At 39.7% G+C, this 12535-nt stretch overlaps 1 protein-coding gene across 1 annotated transcript; it reads left to right on the top strand.

Moving 5' to 3' along the window:
* Nucleotides 1-8737: 8737 nt before the first annotated feature.
* On the top strand, nt 8738-11291 carry LOC115800873 (piggyBac transposable element-derived protein 3-like). Its single transcript, XM_030758466.1, has 4 exons — nt 8738-8915; nt 9115-9325; nt 9437-10135; nt 10229-11291. The coding sequence occupies exons 1-4, from the start codon at nt 8873-8875 to the stop codon at nt 11052-11054; spliced, it is 1779 nt and encodes a 592-aa protein (XP_030614326.1). The 5' UTR covers nt 8738-8872; the 3' UTR covers nt 11055-11291.
* Nucleotides 11292-12535: the final 1244 nt, after the last annotated feature.

Here is a 12535-nt window from a genome sequence, read left to right as displayed (position 1 = left end):
GTCAAAAATTCCCATAAACATACTGGTAAATCTAATGGAAAGGCTTCCCAGAAGAATTAGAACTGTTAGAGCTGCAAAAGCTGGGCCGACACATTAAACCCTATGGATTAAGAATGGGATCTCACTCAAGTTTATATGTGTGTGACAGCAGACAAGTAAATACTTAGTGTATATATAAGCTTTAGTTTCCATGTCCACATAGAAGCTAAAGTTGAAAAAAATAGAAGGGCATCCATATACAAAGTACACTGCGTCTCAGTTTAAAGAATAAATGCCAAAAAGGAAGAAATTAAAAGCGACATTTAAGTACACTTTACTTATGTAACTCAAAGACTCTGTTGCCCTTGGTATAATACTTTCAATTAATCCCCATTTGGAAGACAAATAAGCTCACTCATTGATTGTGCCTACACTACCCTTATAGCAAATCAGGGCAAAGAATCCTGCATCTCAAGCAATTTTTGCCCCCTATTGACTGTGGAAGGTCTTTCTGTGTACCACAAGGCAGGGAGACACTTAGGGATCACTTTTCCGTCTGTCTGTCATGCTTTCAGTAACCGTTCAACATATTGACTTGAAACGTGGAGAAGAGATACATATTGAAGAGTACTACTGCAGAGCCCAACAACCATAACCCTACCATCTTTTATACTGGAGTTATTTCACTGTCAACAATCTTTCCATCATTTGTCTCTCAGCTGTCTCATCTCTGTATTTCAAATCTCATGTCTTTATCAATATTGAATGAAATAAGCTTCATGTATAAAATATAGGTCACGTGTTCTCTGGAACACTTGTTATCCTAAAATAAGCACCAATTTTATCTTGTTTAGAACTCACCTAATTTTATATTATTTTATTTTTGATGTTTGTGCTGTAATCTGATTTGCTCTATCAAAATATTGATGCTGGTGCTAGGGGGCCTTGCACCCCCAAGAAAATAGCTTGTGTCTGTGTGTGTTGAAAACTGAAAGAACAAATGATCCTTCATAGCACCCTCAGTAAAATGCTTGGATGGATTTTCCTTGTTTAGTCCTGTGTTACTGAGAACTGAGAAATGCTTTGCTTTCTACAATCGCTGCTGACACAAACTTGGTTTGTTGATGGACTTGTTGATGGATGTATTAGTTTAGGTGTCATTAACTAGCCTGGGATCTAGAAAAACCTCAGAGACTAACAAGCCTTTTCCCAAGAGAAACTTATGCATAATTAAAACTTCATTAGGTACACCTCGCAACTATCTAATCAGCCATTCACATGGCAGCAGTTCAGTTCATTTAGTCATGTAGATCAAGACCATGTACTGAAGTTCAAACTGAACATCAGGATAAGAGGGAAAAAAGAGAAGGTGATTTAAGAGACTTTGAACCTGGCCAAATGGGCCCAAGCAAGCATGGTCTGAGTATTTCAGAGACTGCTGATCTACTGGGATTTTCAGATGCAACTATCTCTAGGGTTTACAGAGAATGGTCTGAAAAAGTGAAACTATCCAATGAGCAGCAGTTCTCTGAGTGAAAACACCTTGTTGATGTCAGAGGAGAATGGCCAGACTGCTTTGAGCTGATAAGAAGCCAACAACGATAATTGAATAATTGCTTGTCACAACCTGGAAATGAAGATCATCTCTAAAATCACACTACATCAAACCATGAAGCACACGTGTGGACTACAGACGCAATAAGGGCACACTGGGTGCCACTCCTGTCAGTTAAGAACAGGAAACTGAGGCTACAGTCAGCACGTTCAGATGAGTCTTGATTTCTGCTGTGACATTTAGTTTGTAGGATCAACAACAAATAGTGGCATCCTGCCTTGTATTAAAGTTGCAGGCTGGTGGTTGTGGGGGTGTAATTGTGGGAGATATTTCTTGTCACACTTTGGGCCCTTAGTACCAGGTAAGCATTGTTTAAATGCCAGACTACCTGAGTATTGTTGTTGACCATGTCCATTCTTTTATGACCACAGTGAACCCATCTTTTAATGGCTCCCTCTAGCTTTATAAGAAGCCATGTCACAAAGCTCAAATTATCTCAAACTGGTTTATTAAATGTGACAATGAATTCAATGGCCAAAGTCAAATCTCAATTCACCTTTGGGATATGCTATATTTGGCACCAGTGTTGCCAGATCTCGCGACAGAAACAAGCAACCAGCTCTATGAAAACAAGCCCAAAAGAAGCCCAACTGGCAACCCACAACACTGTGTAAACCTGATCCCGCTTTTAGACAGTATAGCTCTATAGTAGTATAGCTCACTTCTTTGTTTTGTCTCATTGTGTTTTGGAGCAGTAAAACCCATGGTTCTTAGCCTCATAGAAGACAAGGGTGCACAGTTTTTTGTGTGTGTGCTTCTCTGTATTAGCATGTTGAACTAAATCAGCATGGTGAGCACATATTTCACACTTGCAAAATCTGGGGAATGCCTTTAGTACGTCTCCCATTAGGACCACAGCTACTTTCAGAGGTGTATGCGGACAGAACTTCTTTTTTGGGGGGGGGCAACAGGAGGAGGGGAGGTGAAGGAGCACAGGGGTGCCTAATCAGCGCCGTGCCTCTGTTACTGATCATTTCATATGCACAGCTGTTAAATACAGAAAATGCCAACTAGAGAAATAATTTTGTCGCATCGTTTTGGCGCCCCCCTCATGTGCGGCACCCCTATGCATTGCATATAGTGCATACCCACTTTTAGCGCCACTGTCTCCCATCTGAGCTCGGATCCATTCTTTAAGAGCGCTCTCTTTCTCCCACTCTTTATTATATTTTTTCTATATTTTCCCCACTTACTGGAGCTCATTCTTGCGCTGCCTCCTCACTCTGGGCTGTTATGAGTGTTTGTTTGGGTGTGCGCCCGGTCAGGAGCGATAAACAGGAAACGGGCTTGGAAGGGACATACTACCTACCACTCGTCTTTTGCTTTATTATAGGGCGCTGAGAGATAATCAATGAGTTTCACTCGGAAAGAAAGTCAAGCCCAAATAAGCAACTCCACGCTCAAAAATAAGCCCAAAAAAACGCAACCCATGACTCGCAGGATTTGCAAGCGACTTTAGAAAAAAACAAGCCGAAAGTCACTTATAATAAGCGGACTTGGCAACACTGATTGGCACCCATATCTGTGCAACCAACACAAAAACTCTTTCAGTCAGTTTAACTGCTATGGATGTTATTAAAAAGACAAATCCTTGGCTTCCATGAGGGAAAAAGATAAGAGCCCAGAAATTGGTTCTTTCTATCACCCGCACGTACCCATTACCACTGCAACTCCACATGCCAACCTCTCCACCACAGTTATCTCCAGCCTACCTGCCAACTGGCACCTCTCTCACCCCATCCACATCTCCTCCACCAGTGATAAAAGCGGGTGGATTTAGCATTTTAATGCTGTCATCAGAGACCACCTCTTCTCTGCTGTACCCTCGACTGGACTGCCTATCTTCAGCCTTATCCTTAGCGGCAAGGTGGTCTGAGGATGAAGAGCCAGTTGCTGTCATACCACCAGCCCCTCTTCCTGACGGAAACAAGTCAAGTCAAGTTTGAGTCTGTGAATCCGCCTCTCTTCTGTATGTTTATGTTCGTTCTGCACCAGAAAACAATAACATTTTGTCCTCTGTTTCTGAGCTGGTGAAGGAAACCATGGAAGGAAAACATGGGTATCATGTTTCTAAGCCTTTGAACTATAACATTTTGTGGTGTGTTTCTGAGCCAGCAAGAAATAAACTTATGGCATGTTCTGCCTCTAAGCTGGCTAGTACTAAAGACATTTCAAGTTCTGCTTCTGAGACTGTTTTTGGTGCCTACCCAGCCAAAGACTTTGTGGGGTTTTTTTTCTCTTCAGCTCTCAGCGGAGATGGTCGCACTTTTCTTCTCTCCCCAGCCCTTCCTTTCCCCCCTGCTTTGCTGCTTTAGAGCCTCTCTTCACACAACTTCCAAACTGGAATTTATAATTATCGATCTGGTCAGCTGGTCTCTCAACGCCATTGTTTTCATCGAATTTTCACCATGAGGAGATTGGGGGAAGGAGAACCCTATTCTCTCTTATCAATTGACATTCCAGCTGGCTATGTTATGGATTCCTGCGTGGTGTGGAAGATGACGTACCTGGCCCTATTGTCAATGGAGGACACACACATTTGGCTTATTGACACTGGGATTTCTCCGAATTGGACCTGGAGATACCTGGCTTGTCGTTGCAATTAAGGAAGTCTAGGCAGCTGTCTGGCCTCAGTAAGGCTGCTTATGACGGGAATGCAGGAAGGTACATTCTCAACTCAGACTGTATATCTGGAGCTGATTCGGAGGGGTAAGATCTTGGAGATTTATGTATCTATTTCTGCACGGCGAAGGAACGAACCAAGAAGATTCAGATAAATTGGATATTTTTCGCCACAGAGAGGTGCCAGAAAGACTGAAGGCTGTCAACAAATTAATCAGTACAGTCTGTACCAAAACAAGTCGTAGAATCAGAAATTTGGCTCCCTGGCGGCCTTGGACTGCCGCTTATCAAATTGTCTCCAGGATGTTTGTAAACAGATACTCTACGCCCCCGCTGTCCTGTCTTCTTCTGACCTGTGTTGGACTGATCTCCCTGACCTAGCCGCTGATGTAAGGAGGTATAAGGTACCACCTTCTGTCAAATGCATGTCAAGATCTTATCAGTAATAGATAAAGATCTATAGCATAGATAAGATAAGTAATTTTCATATAGATGACGTCATATTTTTAATTGAATGTAGATTATAAAAATAGATAATATTGTATAAGGGGTATATGGAAATGAATGTCAGGGCTGGTGCTTATGTGTCACTATAGGGGAGGTGGGTGAAAGTATATATATATATATATATATATATATATATATATATATATTTATATATATATATATATTTATATATATATATATATATATATATATATATATATATATATATATATATATATATATATATATTTATATTTATATATATATATATATATTTATTTTAATTGGGTATTTTATTTTTATTTTGTAAACATAAATAAATAAAAAGGCACAGGACTTGTCATTTCATTTTTGTGAGACATTACAGCTTGTATAGTTTGTTTTTTCTTTTCATTTTTTCATTCAACTATGACCGAAACATTTTGCTGTGGACCACATTGGAAATCTTTACTTAATTTTATTTGTATATGTTTAATTCCTTCTAAAACAATTAATGAAATCAAGATTCGTTTCACCCGATTTTCACAAAGAAGACAGCACCAGGACACCGTTAGTGAGCCTACTGAGACCTCTGAGTGCCACCGTGAATGTGATCAGACAGAAAGGTCAGTAAGCCTGAACTTTCGCCCCTCCTCCCTTCCTCTCTCCCCCCGCCTCTCTCTCCTCCTACCTCCTCCTCCTCCTGCTCCTCCTCCTCTGCTAAACATCAGATTAGCCTCAGTCAGGGTTTTGTGTTTAATTCCTCTGAGAAAAAGAAAAATTAAAAAATGAAATTGTAAATTAAAAAAATAAAATTGTAAATTTAAAAATAAAATTGTAAATTAAAAAATAAAATTTAAAAAGTAAACTAAAAATTAAATTTTTAAAAAGTAAAATAAAAGTAAATTAGTGAAATCATCTGTTTTTTTTTTTTAAAAAAGTTTCTGTTTTCTAGTTCCACTAAAAACCTCCCCTCCCTCCTCCCTCCTCCCCCCTATGTTGAGCTGCTTTGAGAGCTTATCCACCTCTCTGTATTACAGTGTATTACGGTATTGAAAAAAGAAAACCAATAATTTAGACTTCAGAGGGGGCCACACCTATGCCCCCTATTCAGGGCCTCTCTTTTCAGGGTAATACCTCTGTTTGCTTTAGGTAAGATACAGAAAAATAACGGTCACCGAACCTCTTTAGTTTGCTGTACACATCTGTTTTTGTAAGATAACTAACCCCCCACCTCTTTTTACTACCACCCCCTAAAAAAAGTCTTACATAACTCGGTAATAAGTATAAATGAGCAGCCTTTTGCATGGAAATACCTCTTTGAAAATCTGAAATTTTTTCAGCTCCTCTAAGCAACATCATCTGTAACCATGGCATCAACAGCGCGCAAACTGAACATTATCAGTCAAACGCCTGTTTCAAATTACCAAGCTTATGGCGAACCGCCTGCAAAACGCTCCATGTATGTTTGCCGTGTTCAATTTCCAGCGGATGAAAAATTCGACGATCATTGGAGCCTACCAAACGGGGAGACGTGGGGCTTCAGTTTTAAAAGCCTGACCAATGAGCTCTTGATTTATCAACTTAAGGCTGGAGAAACCTATGGACCAGGCACGACCACGGTCACCGTCACTGCATCCGACTGGGCTGTTTTAAGTTTAATCGTAAACCCTGAGATTCGTCGCAGCATGGCCATCTTTCCCTGTAAGAAGACTCACAGCCGACGTGAAGAACCAGAGCCACCTGCAAAAGACCAGGCCACCCAGACAGATTTCTGCGAGATTAAACAAGAAAAGGACGATGATGATGACCGTCATTTGGTGATCGCTGAAAGAGAAGAACATCAGAGCACACGGCCATCTCTCACCGGTACTGTGACCTTTAGCTTCTGGGAGACCAGAAAATCAGCATTCGGTAGATGGTGTTTTAAGGCTAGTAGACAGATTACAGAACAAAATGATGATCTGTTTTTATTAGACATTTACAGTTCGCAGTCTGACATGATTCACAATGTACTGTGTATTCCTCTGTTAGAGTGGATGAAGATTATGGACTTGAAAACCTCAAAAATTGATGAACTATTTAATATTTCACAAAGACAACAAAATGCTGTTTTTATTAAGAAAAAACTATAATTCTGTAAAAACAGAGCCCCTCCTACCAGCTTCGAAATCCCCTCCCTCTTTCTCCCTCTCACCCTTTAAAAGCACTCTCGCTGACTCATTTTTTGTAAAACACAACCATGGACAGTCCCGACAACACACAGAACCGGTCTCCGAGCGCCTCAACCATCCTGCGGCCTGCAGACCCTGAAACTGAATCTGAATTAGCCGTGGATTGGTCTCCGCCCGGCTGGAACGATCGGTCGGATGATCATCTTTGGCAAAGCCTTGGAGACGAGGCTATCTCGGGTGATTTGCAGGTCACAGAGTAAATGGGAGGTTACCAGCTGGGAGGTTACCAGCGCCGGTTCTCGACTTACTGAAACTCACATTAAAGACTGTTCTGAATCTGGTCATACAAAAGCACATGCATGAGATATGAGAGGGATGCAAGGTGTTTCACCCTTCTCAGAGGAGACACTCCTGTCTTTATCCTCCTGAACGACATTATTTTTTCAGGTATTTTGAGGACTTAACAAAAAGATTCTGGAACGGTCATTTCATCGACACTCTATTGAAAATCCTCCGTTTGGAAGGGTTTACACCTGACCGTGTTCGCCTCATGGGGGCTGCCGAAGCGTATTTGTACGAGCTTTGAGAAGCCAAAGACATTTTTCAGGCTCTTTCAGAATTTGAAGATACCATTGTTGATGTGAAACGAACATTTGTAGATCGAGTCTTAAATGAAAATTATCTTTTGTGGGTTGAATCTGACTTATCACTCATGCCGTCTACTTAAAAATAATAAATGTTTTGACTTTACTTGAATAATGTTTTATGGTTTGAAGTTTTAGAAAAATGTTTTATTTTTGTTTGAAAAAAAAATGTTTTACTGTGTGAAGTTTAGAAAAATGTTTTATGGTTTGAATAAGGTTTTATTTTTGTTTGAAAAAAAAATGTTTTATTGTATGAAGTTTAGAAAAATGTTTTATTGTGTGAAGTTTAGAAAAATTTAAGAAAAATGTTTTATGGTTTTGAATAAGGTTTTATTTTTGTTTGAAAAAAAAATGTTTTATGGTTTGAAGTTTGCTTGAAAATAAAAGTTATGGAATCTTTTAACTATTTTGTGTGTTTGTTCATTAAATAAATTACACTATCACATTTTAAATGTTTTCATATATGTAAAACACATTAAGGATCACAGATGGCTGAGACTGATACACTGAAAAAGATATATTATGACCCAGCTCATCCTGGGAGCTTAGGAGGGGTTGAGAAACTTTATAGAGCTGCACAAACGAAATCAACAACCACACTTAACAAGGTGAAAGAGTTCTTATCAGGGCAGGATGCATATACGCTTCATAAACCAGTACGAATTAACTTTCTCCGAAATAGGGTTTTTGTCCCCCGCCCTATGAATCAGTTCCAAGCTGATCTCTGTGACATGCAGGCCTTATCTAAGTTTAATAATCAGTACAAGTACATGCTTACTGTGATCGATGTTTTTTCAAAGAGAGCGTTTGCAATCGCCTTGAGGTCTAAGTCAGCTGCTGACGTCACGCGTGCCTTTGCTGCGGTTTTGAGACAAAGTGGAGTGCCTGAAAAGTTACAAACTGATAAAGGAAGTGAGTTTTTCAATAAAAGTTTCCAGAAATTAATGAAGAAGAATTCTATTAATCATTTTTCTTCAGCTAGTAATCTGAAGGCATCTGTAGTTGAACGTTTCAATAGAACACTTAAATCCCGAATGTTTAGATATTTTACAGCTGAAAATACATTCAGGTATATTGAGATATTGCCTGATTTACTGAACAGCTATAATAATACTTCACAGATCCATTAAAATGACACCTAATCAAGTAAATTTTGCAAATACACCCCAGGTATTTCAAAATTTATACGGAACTTTTTCATAATGCATTTTTGTCCTCTGTGGAGTACATAGGTTTTTTGTTCATAACTCTGAAACTATACATGCCACTGTGTTAAATCCTGTTGGTCCTTAGAGAGGACATCCTGGGCTTTCCAATGATATGACATGTGTGGGGGTGGGGCTTTTCTGGAATTTTCTTTCTGATTCTTCACAATGGCTGCCATCCCTGTGAGCACATTTTATCGAAAGAAGAAAGGTAAGTATATTATTTTCTAATTATGAGCTTTGTGAGTTTAATATTCAGATTGCTTCTAGTAAATGAACATCTAAGGAATAGTTAGGTGGATTTTCAGAGCAGTTTAATTATTTGTTGGGATAAAACATAACCTGTTTATGTGTGTCCTCCATAGAGGACATCAGGATTTGCTTTTTATTTTTTTAACCTGTTTTAATAGAAATCAGCTCACTGACTGAGGCAGAGAAAATCCTAAACAGGATTATTGATGGAGACTCAGACATAGATTTGTCAGATGAGGAGGACCAAGAGGGACAGATTGACGGTGATTTTGAGGTCGGGAGTTCAGAGGATGAGGCATCAAGTGAGGAAGAGGAGAGTGAAGTTGAGGATGCACGGGCCCGTCGCCCACTTTGGACCAAAACTAACACGTAGGCTTCTGAGACAAGAGTAGATAAGCTTAGACAGATAAGAGTATTTTTTTGGATGAACTATCACTTTTAGAGGACATAATTATTTAATGTATTTGTCTGTCTCTTAAGATTCCTGCCTGTGCTGGAAGACTCCGGAGAGGTTGTCTGTACTGCCCCAAACCGTGTAGACTGGCCACCATCAAAATACTTTGAGCAGTACATTGACAACAAAGTTTTTGAGGACATGTCCTTTTGCACAAACCAGAGACAGATTCAGGTGTCAGGCTCAAGTCTGAATACAACACCTGAGGAGATTAAGACCTGGTTTGGAGTCTCAGTGTACATGGCATGCCTTGGTTACCCAAAAATCAAAATGTATTGGGCCAAAAAAACAAGAGTGCCAATAGTTGCTGAGTCGATGACAAGGGATCGCTTTTTCAAGATCAGATGTTCTTTGAAAATCACTAATGATCTTGATGTAACTGAAGAAGAGAGGAAGCTCAATATGCTTTGGAGAGTCAGTCCACTTTTGAAGAAGGTGCAACAAGGTTGCCTAAACCTACCCAGGCCAGGAAATGTTTCCATTGATGAACAAATGATTCCCTTTACTGGTCGATGTCCAGTCCGTCAATTCGTTCCTGGCAAGCCAAATCCAACCGGATTGAAGGTGTTTGTTCTCGCTACTCCAACTGGAATTGTATTGGATTTTGAAGTCTACCAAGGAAAAAACACCTTTGTCGGCAGAGACACAGGACTTGGAATAGGAGCAAATGCAGTTCTTCGGTTGACTGAGTCCATTCCCAGGGGAACTCACCTGTACTTTGACAGGTATAAACGTCAATTGTGGTGCTGTTGATGATGATTCTCTGTAAACAAATGACACTTATTTTTTATTTTTTGTGTTTGTGTCTGTCTGTCTAGGTATTTCACCTCAATAAAACTACTGGATAAATTGCTAGAAATGGGTCTGCCTGCAAGTGGAACATTGATGAAAAATAGACTCCCAAAGGATTGTAACATTACATCTGATAAAGAGTTGTTGAAACAAGGAAGAGGCTCCTCTGTAATGGTGACAAGGAAACATCCTGAGCTGGCTGTGACAAAATGGGTTGACAATAAACCTGTACTCATGGCATCAACAGTGCATGGAATAGAGCCCCAGGATACCCGGACCAGATGGTCACTGAAAGACAAAAGGCATGTTCAAGTGTCCAGACCTGCAGTGGTGGCAGAGTACAACACCAACATGGGTGGGGTTGATATGTGTGATAGAATGCTTAGTTTTTATAGAATGGCTAACCGCACAAGGAAGTGGACTGTACGCACAATCCTACACTTCTTCGATCTGGCTATCACCAACTCCTGGTTACAGTATAAGGAAGACAGCCAAGCTTTGGCACGACCTATGAAGAAAACTCTCCAATACCATGACTTCAAACTGCTCTTAGGTGAGGAACTGATTGCCCAGGGGCAGTCAGGCCAACCTAATCCAATTGAATCTGATGCGTCGAATGATGAGGAGTACGTTCCATCACAGAAGAGAAGGAGGCCCCAGCCAGATAAGGAAGTGAGAAAGTATGGAGCTGTCCATTTGCCACAGATGATGGACAATCCTAATAGTTCCAGGTGCAGAGCAGAAGGGTGCACTGGAAAAACCTACATAAAGTGCATCAAATGCAACATGTACCTCTGCATCTCAAAGAAGAAGAACTGCTTTATGGACTACCACAAACCAAAACAGAACTAACACACCTGATTAAACTACACTAATCAGCTTGCTTTTGATAAGCTGAATGAGGTCCCTGGAAATCTGAACCACTGGCTTGAATGGTGTAGCCATTTGAAATTTACAGCACTAAAGATTGTCAGAGTTCAGAGGTAAATGTATGCCTCGAAATGTGTTCATATTTGCCACAAGAGAGTCCCGATGTCCTCTCCAAAGGACATACTCTAAAAAATAAATAAAAACATGTTTTGAAATTTTTTCAATTGTAGTGATGTTTTTTCACACCAAAGAGTCATGTAGTGTAAAAAAAATTGAAATTCAAAAACTTTTTTTTCTCTGGGTCTCAGGAGGATATACTAAGAAAGTAAAGATGAAGCTTAAAGAGGGTGACTTGGTGAGGTTATCTAAGTTGAGAGGGGTGTTTGATAAAAAATATGAACAAGGCTGGACCAGTGAGATCTTTTCTGTGAGCAAATGTATCCCGTCTACACCACCAATCTATAAAATTAAAGATTATGATGATGAGGAAATATTAGGATCGTTTTATGAACATGAACTTCAGAAAGTTAAAGTGTGCAAAGACAAGCTATATCATGTGGAGAAGATATTAGCTAAACGTAAACAGGGTCGTGAGAGAATCGTGTTAGTTAAATGGAGAAACTGGCCATGTAAATTTAACAGTTGGATTAAGGAAAAGGACATTATCAACGTGAAACTAAGAAGTAAAGCACGAAGAGGGGGCTCCACTAAAAAAAAAAAAAAACTAAAGATGGCACACCAAAGTGAGGGGTTCTATGTAACTATGCCATCAAATTCTAGTATGAATGTTTTCAAAAATAACACCAGTTCAAGTTTCAGAGTCGATTTAGCCAAACATCTTGACCTACAAGAAGACTGGCAGGTTGCTTTAACGGAAATATCTTATCCGAGAACATGGCACAATCTTCCTACGGAGTTGGCTTATTTTGAATGGAGAAAAAAATCAACACCAGCTCAAAAACTACCTCCAGTCCATAAAATACATTTTAGAGGAGGGTTCTACTCAGACCTCACTCAACTCTGTGCTGAATTGGATTTTACTCTACATAAAATTGATCCTCTGGTACAGATAAGATTTAATCCAATAGAAAAAAAAATTGAATTAGCTGGCAATAGTCTGTTTCAAATCCAAACCTTTGCACCTCTGGCTTATATGCTAGGCCTGCCCTCTGGGAATTGGTTTAAGTGTGACAGCATAGTTCCTTATCCCCCAGATTTAAATGCTGGTAATTACCATCTATACTGTTATTCCGACGTTGTCAGTCTTCAGCTAGTCGGTGATTCCTATGCGCCCTTACTGAGAACCGTTAAAATACAAGGAGAATACGGTGAAATTGTTACTCAGGTTTTTAACAAACCAGATTACCTACCTCTGGCTAAAAAACATTTGGAAAATATCCAAATTGAAATTAAAACGGATCAGAACGAGCCTGTGAACTTTACATACGGAAAAACAATTGTAA

Source organism: Archocentrus centrarchus, chromosome 3, assembly GCF_007364275.1.
Source record: "Archocentrus centrarchus isolate MPI-CPG fArcCen1 chromosome 3, fArcCen1, whole genome shotgun sequence".
Taxonomy (NCBI): Eukaryota; Metazoa; Chordata; class Actinopteri; order Cichliformes; family Cichlidae; genus Archocentrus; species Archocentrus centrarchus.
This window is presented reverse-complemented; position numbering and strand designations above follow the sequence as displayed.

Bases quoted from the DNA above. Each gene is read 5' to 3' on its own strand.
- LOC115800873 (XM_030758466.1), top strand. From the start codon at position 8,873: ATGGCTGCCATCCCTGTGAGCACATTTTATCGAAAGAAGAAAG. The intron at 8,916-9,114 runs GTAAGTATATTA...CTGTTTTAATAG, and splicing joins ATTTTATCGAAAGAAGAAAG to AAATCAGCTCACTGACTGAG. The intron at 9,326-9,436 runs GTAGGCTTCTGA...CTGTCTCTTAAG, and splicing joins CTTTGGACCAAAACTAACAC to ATTCCTGCCTGTGCTGGAAG.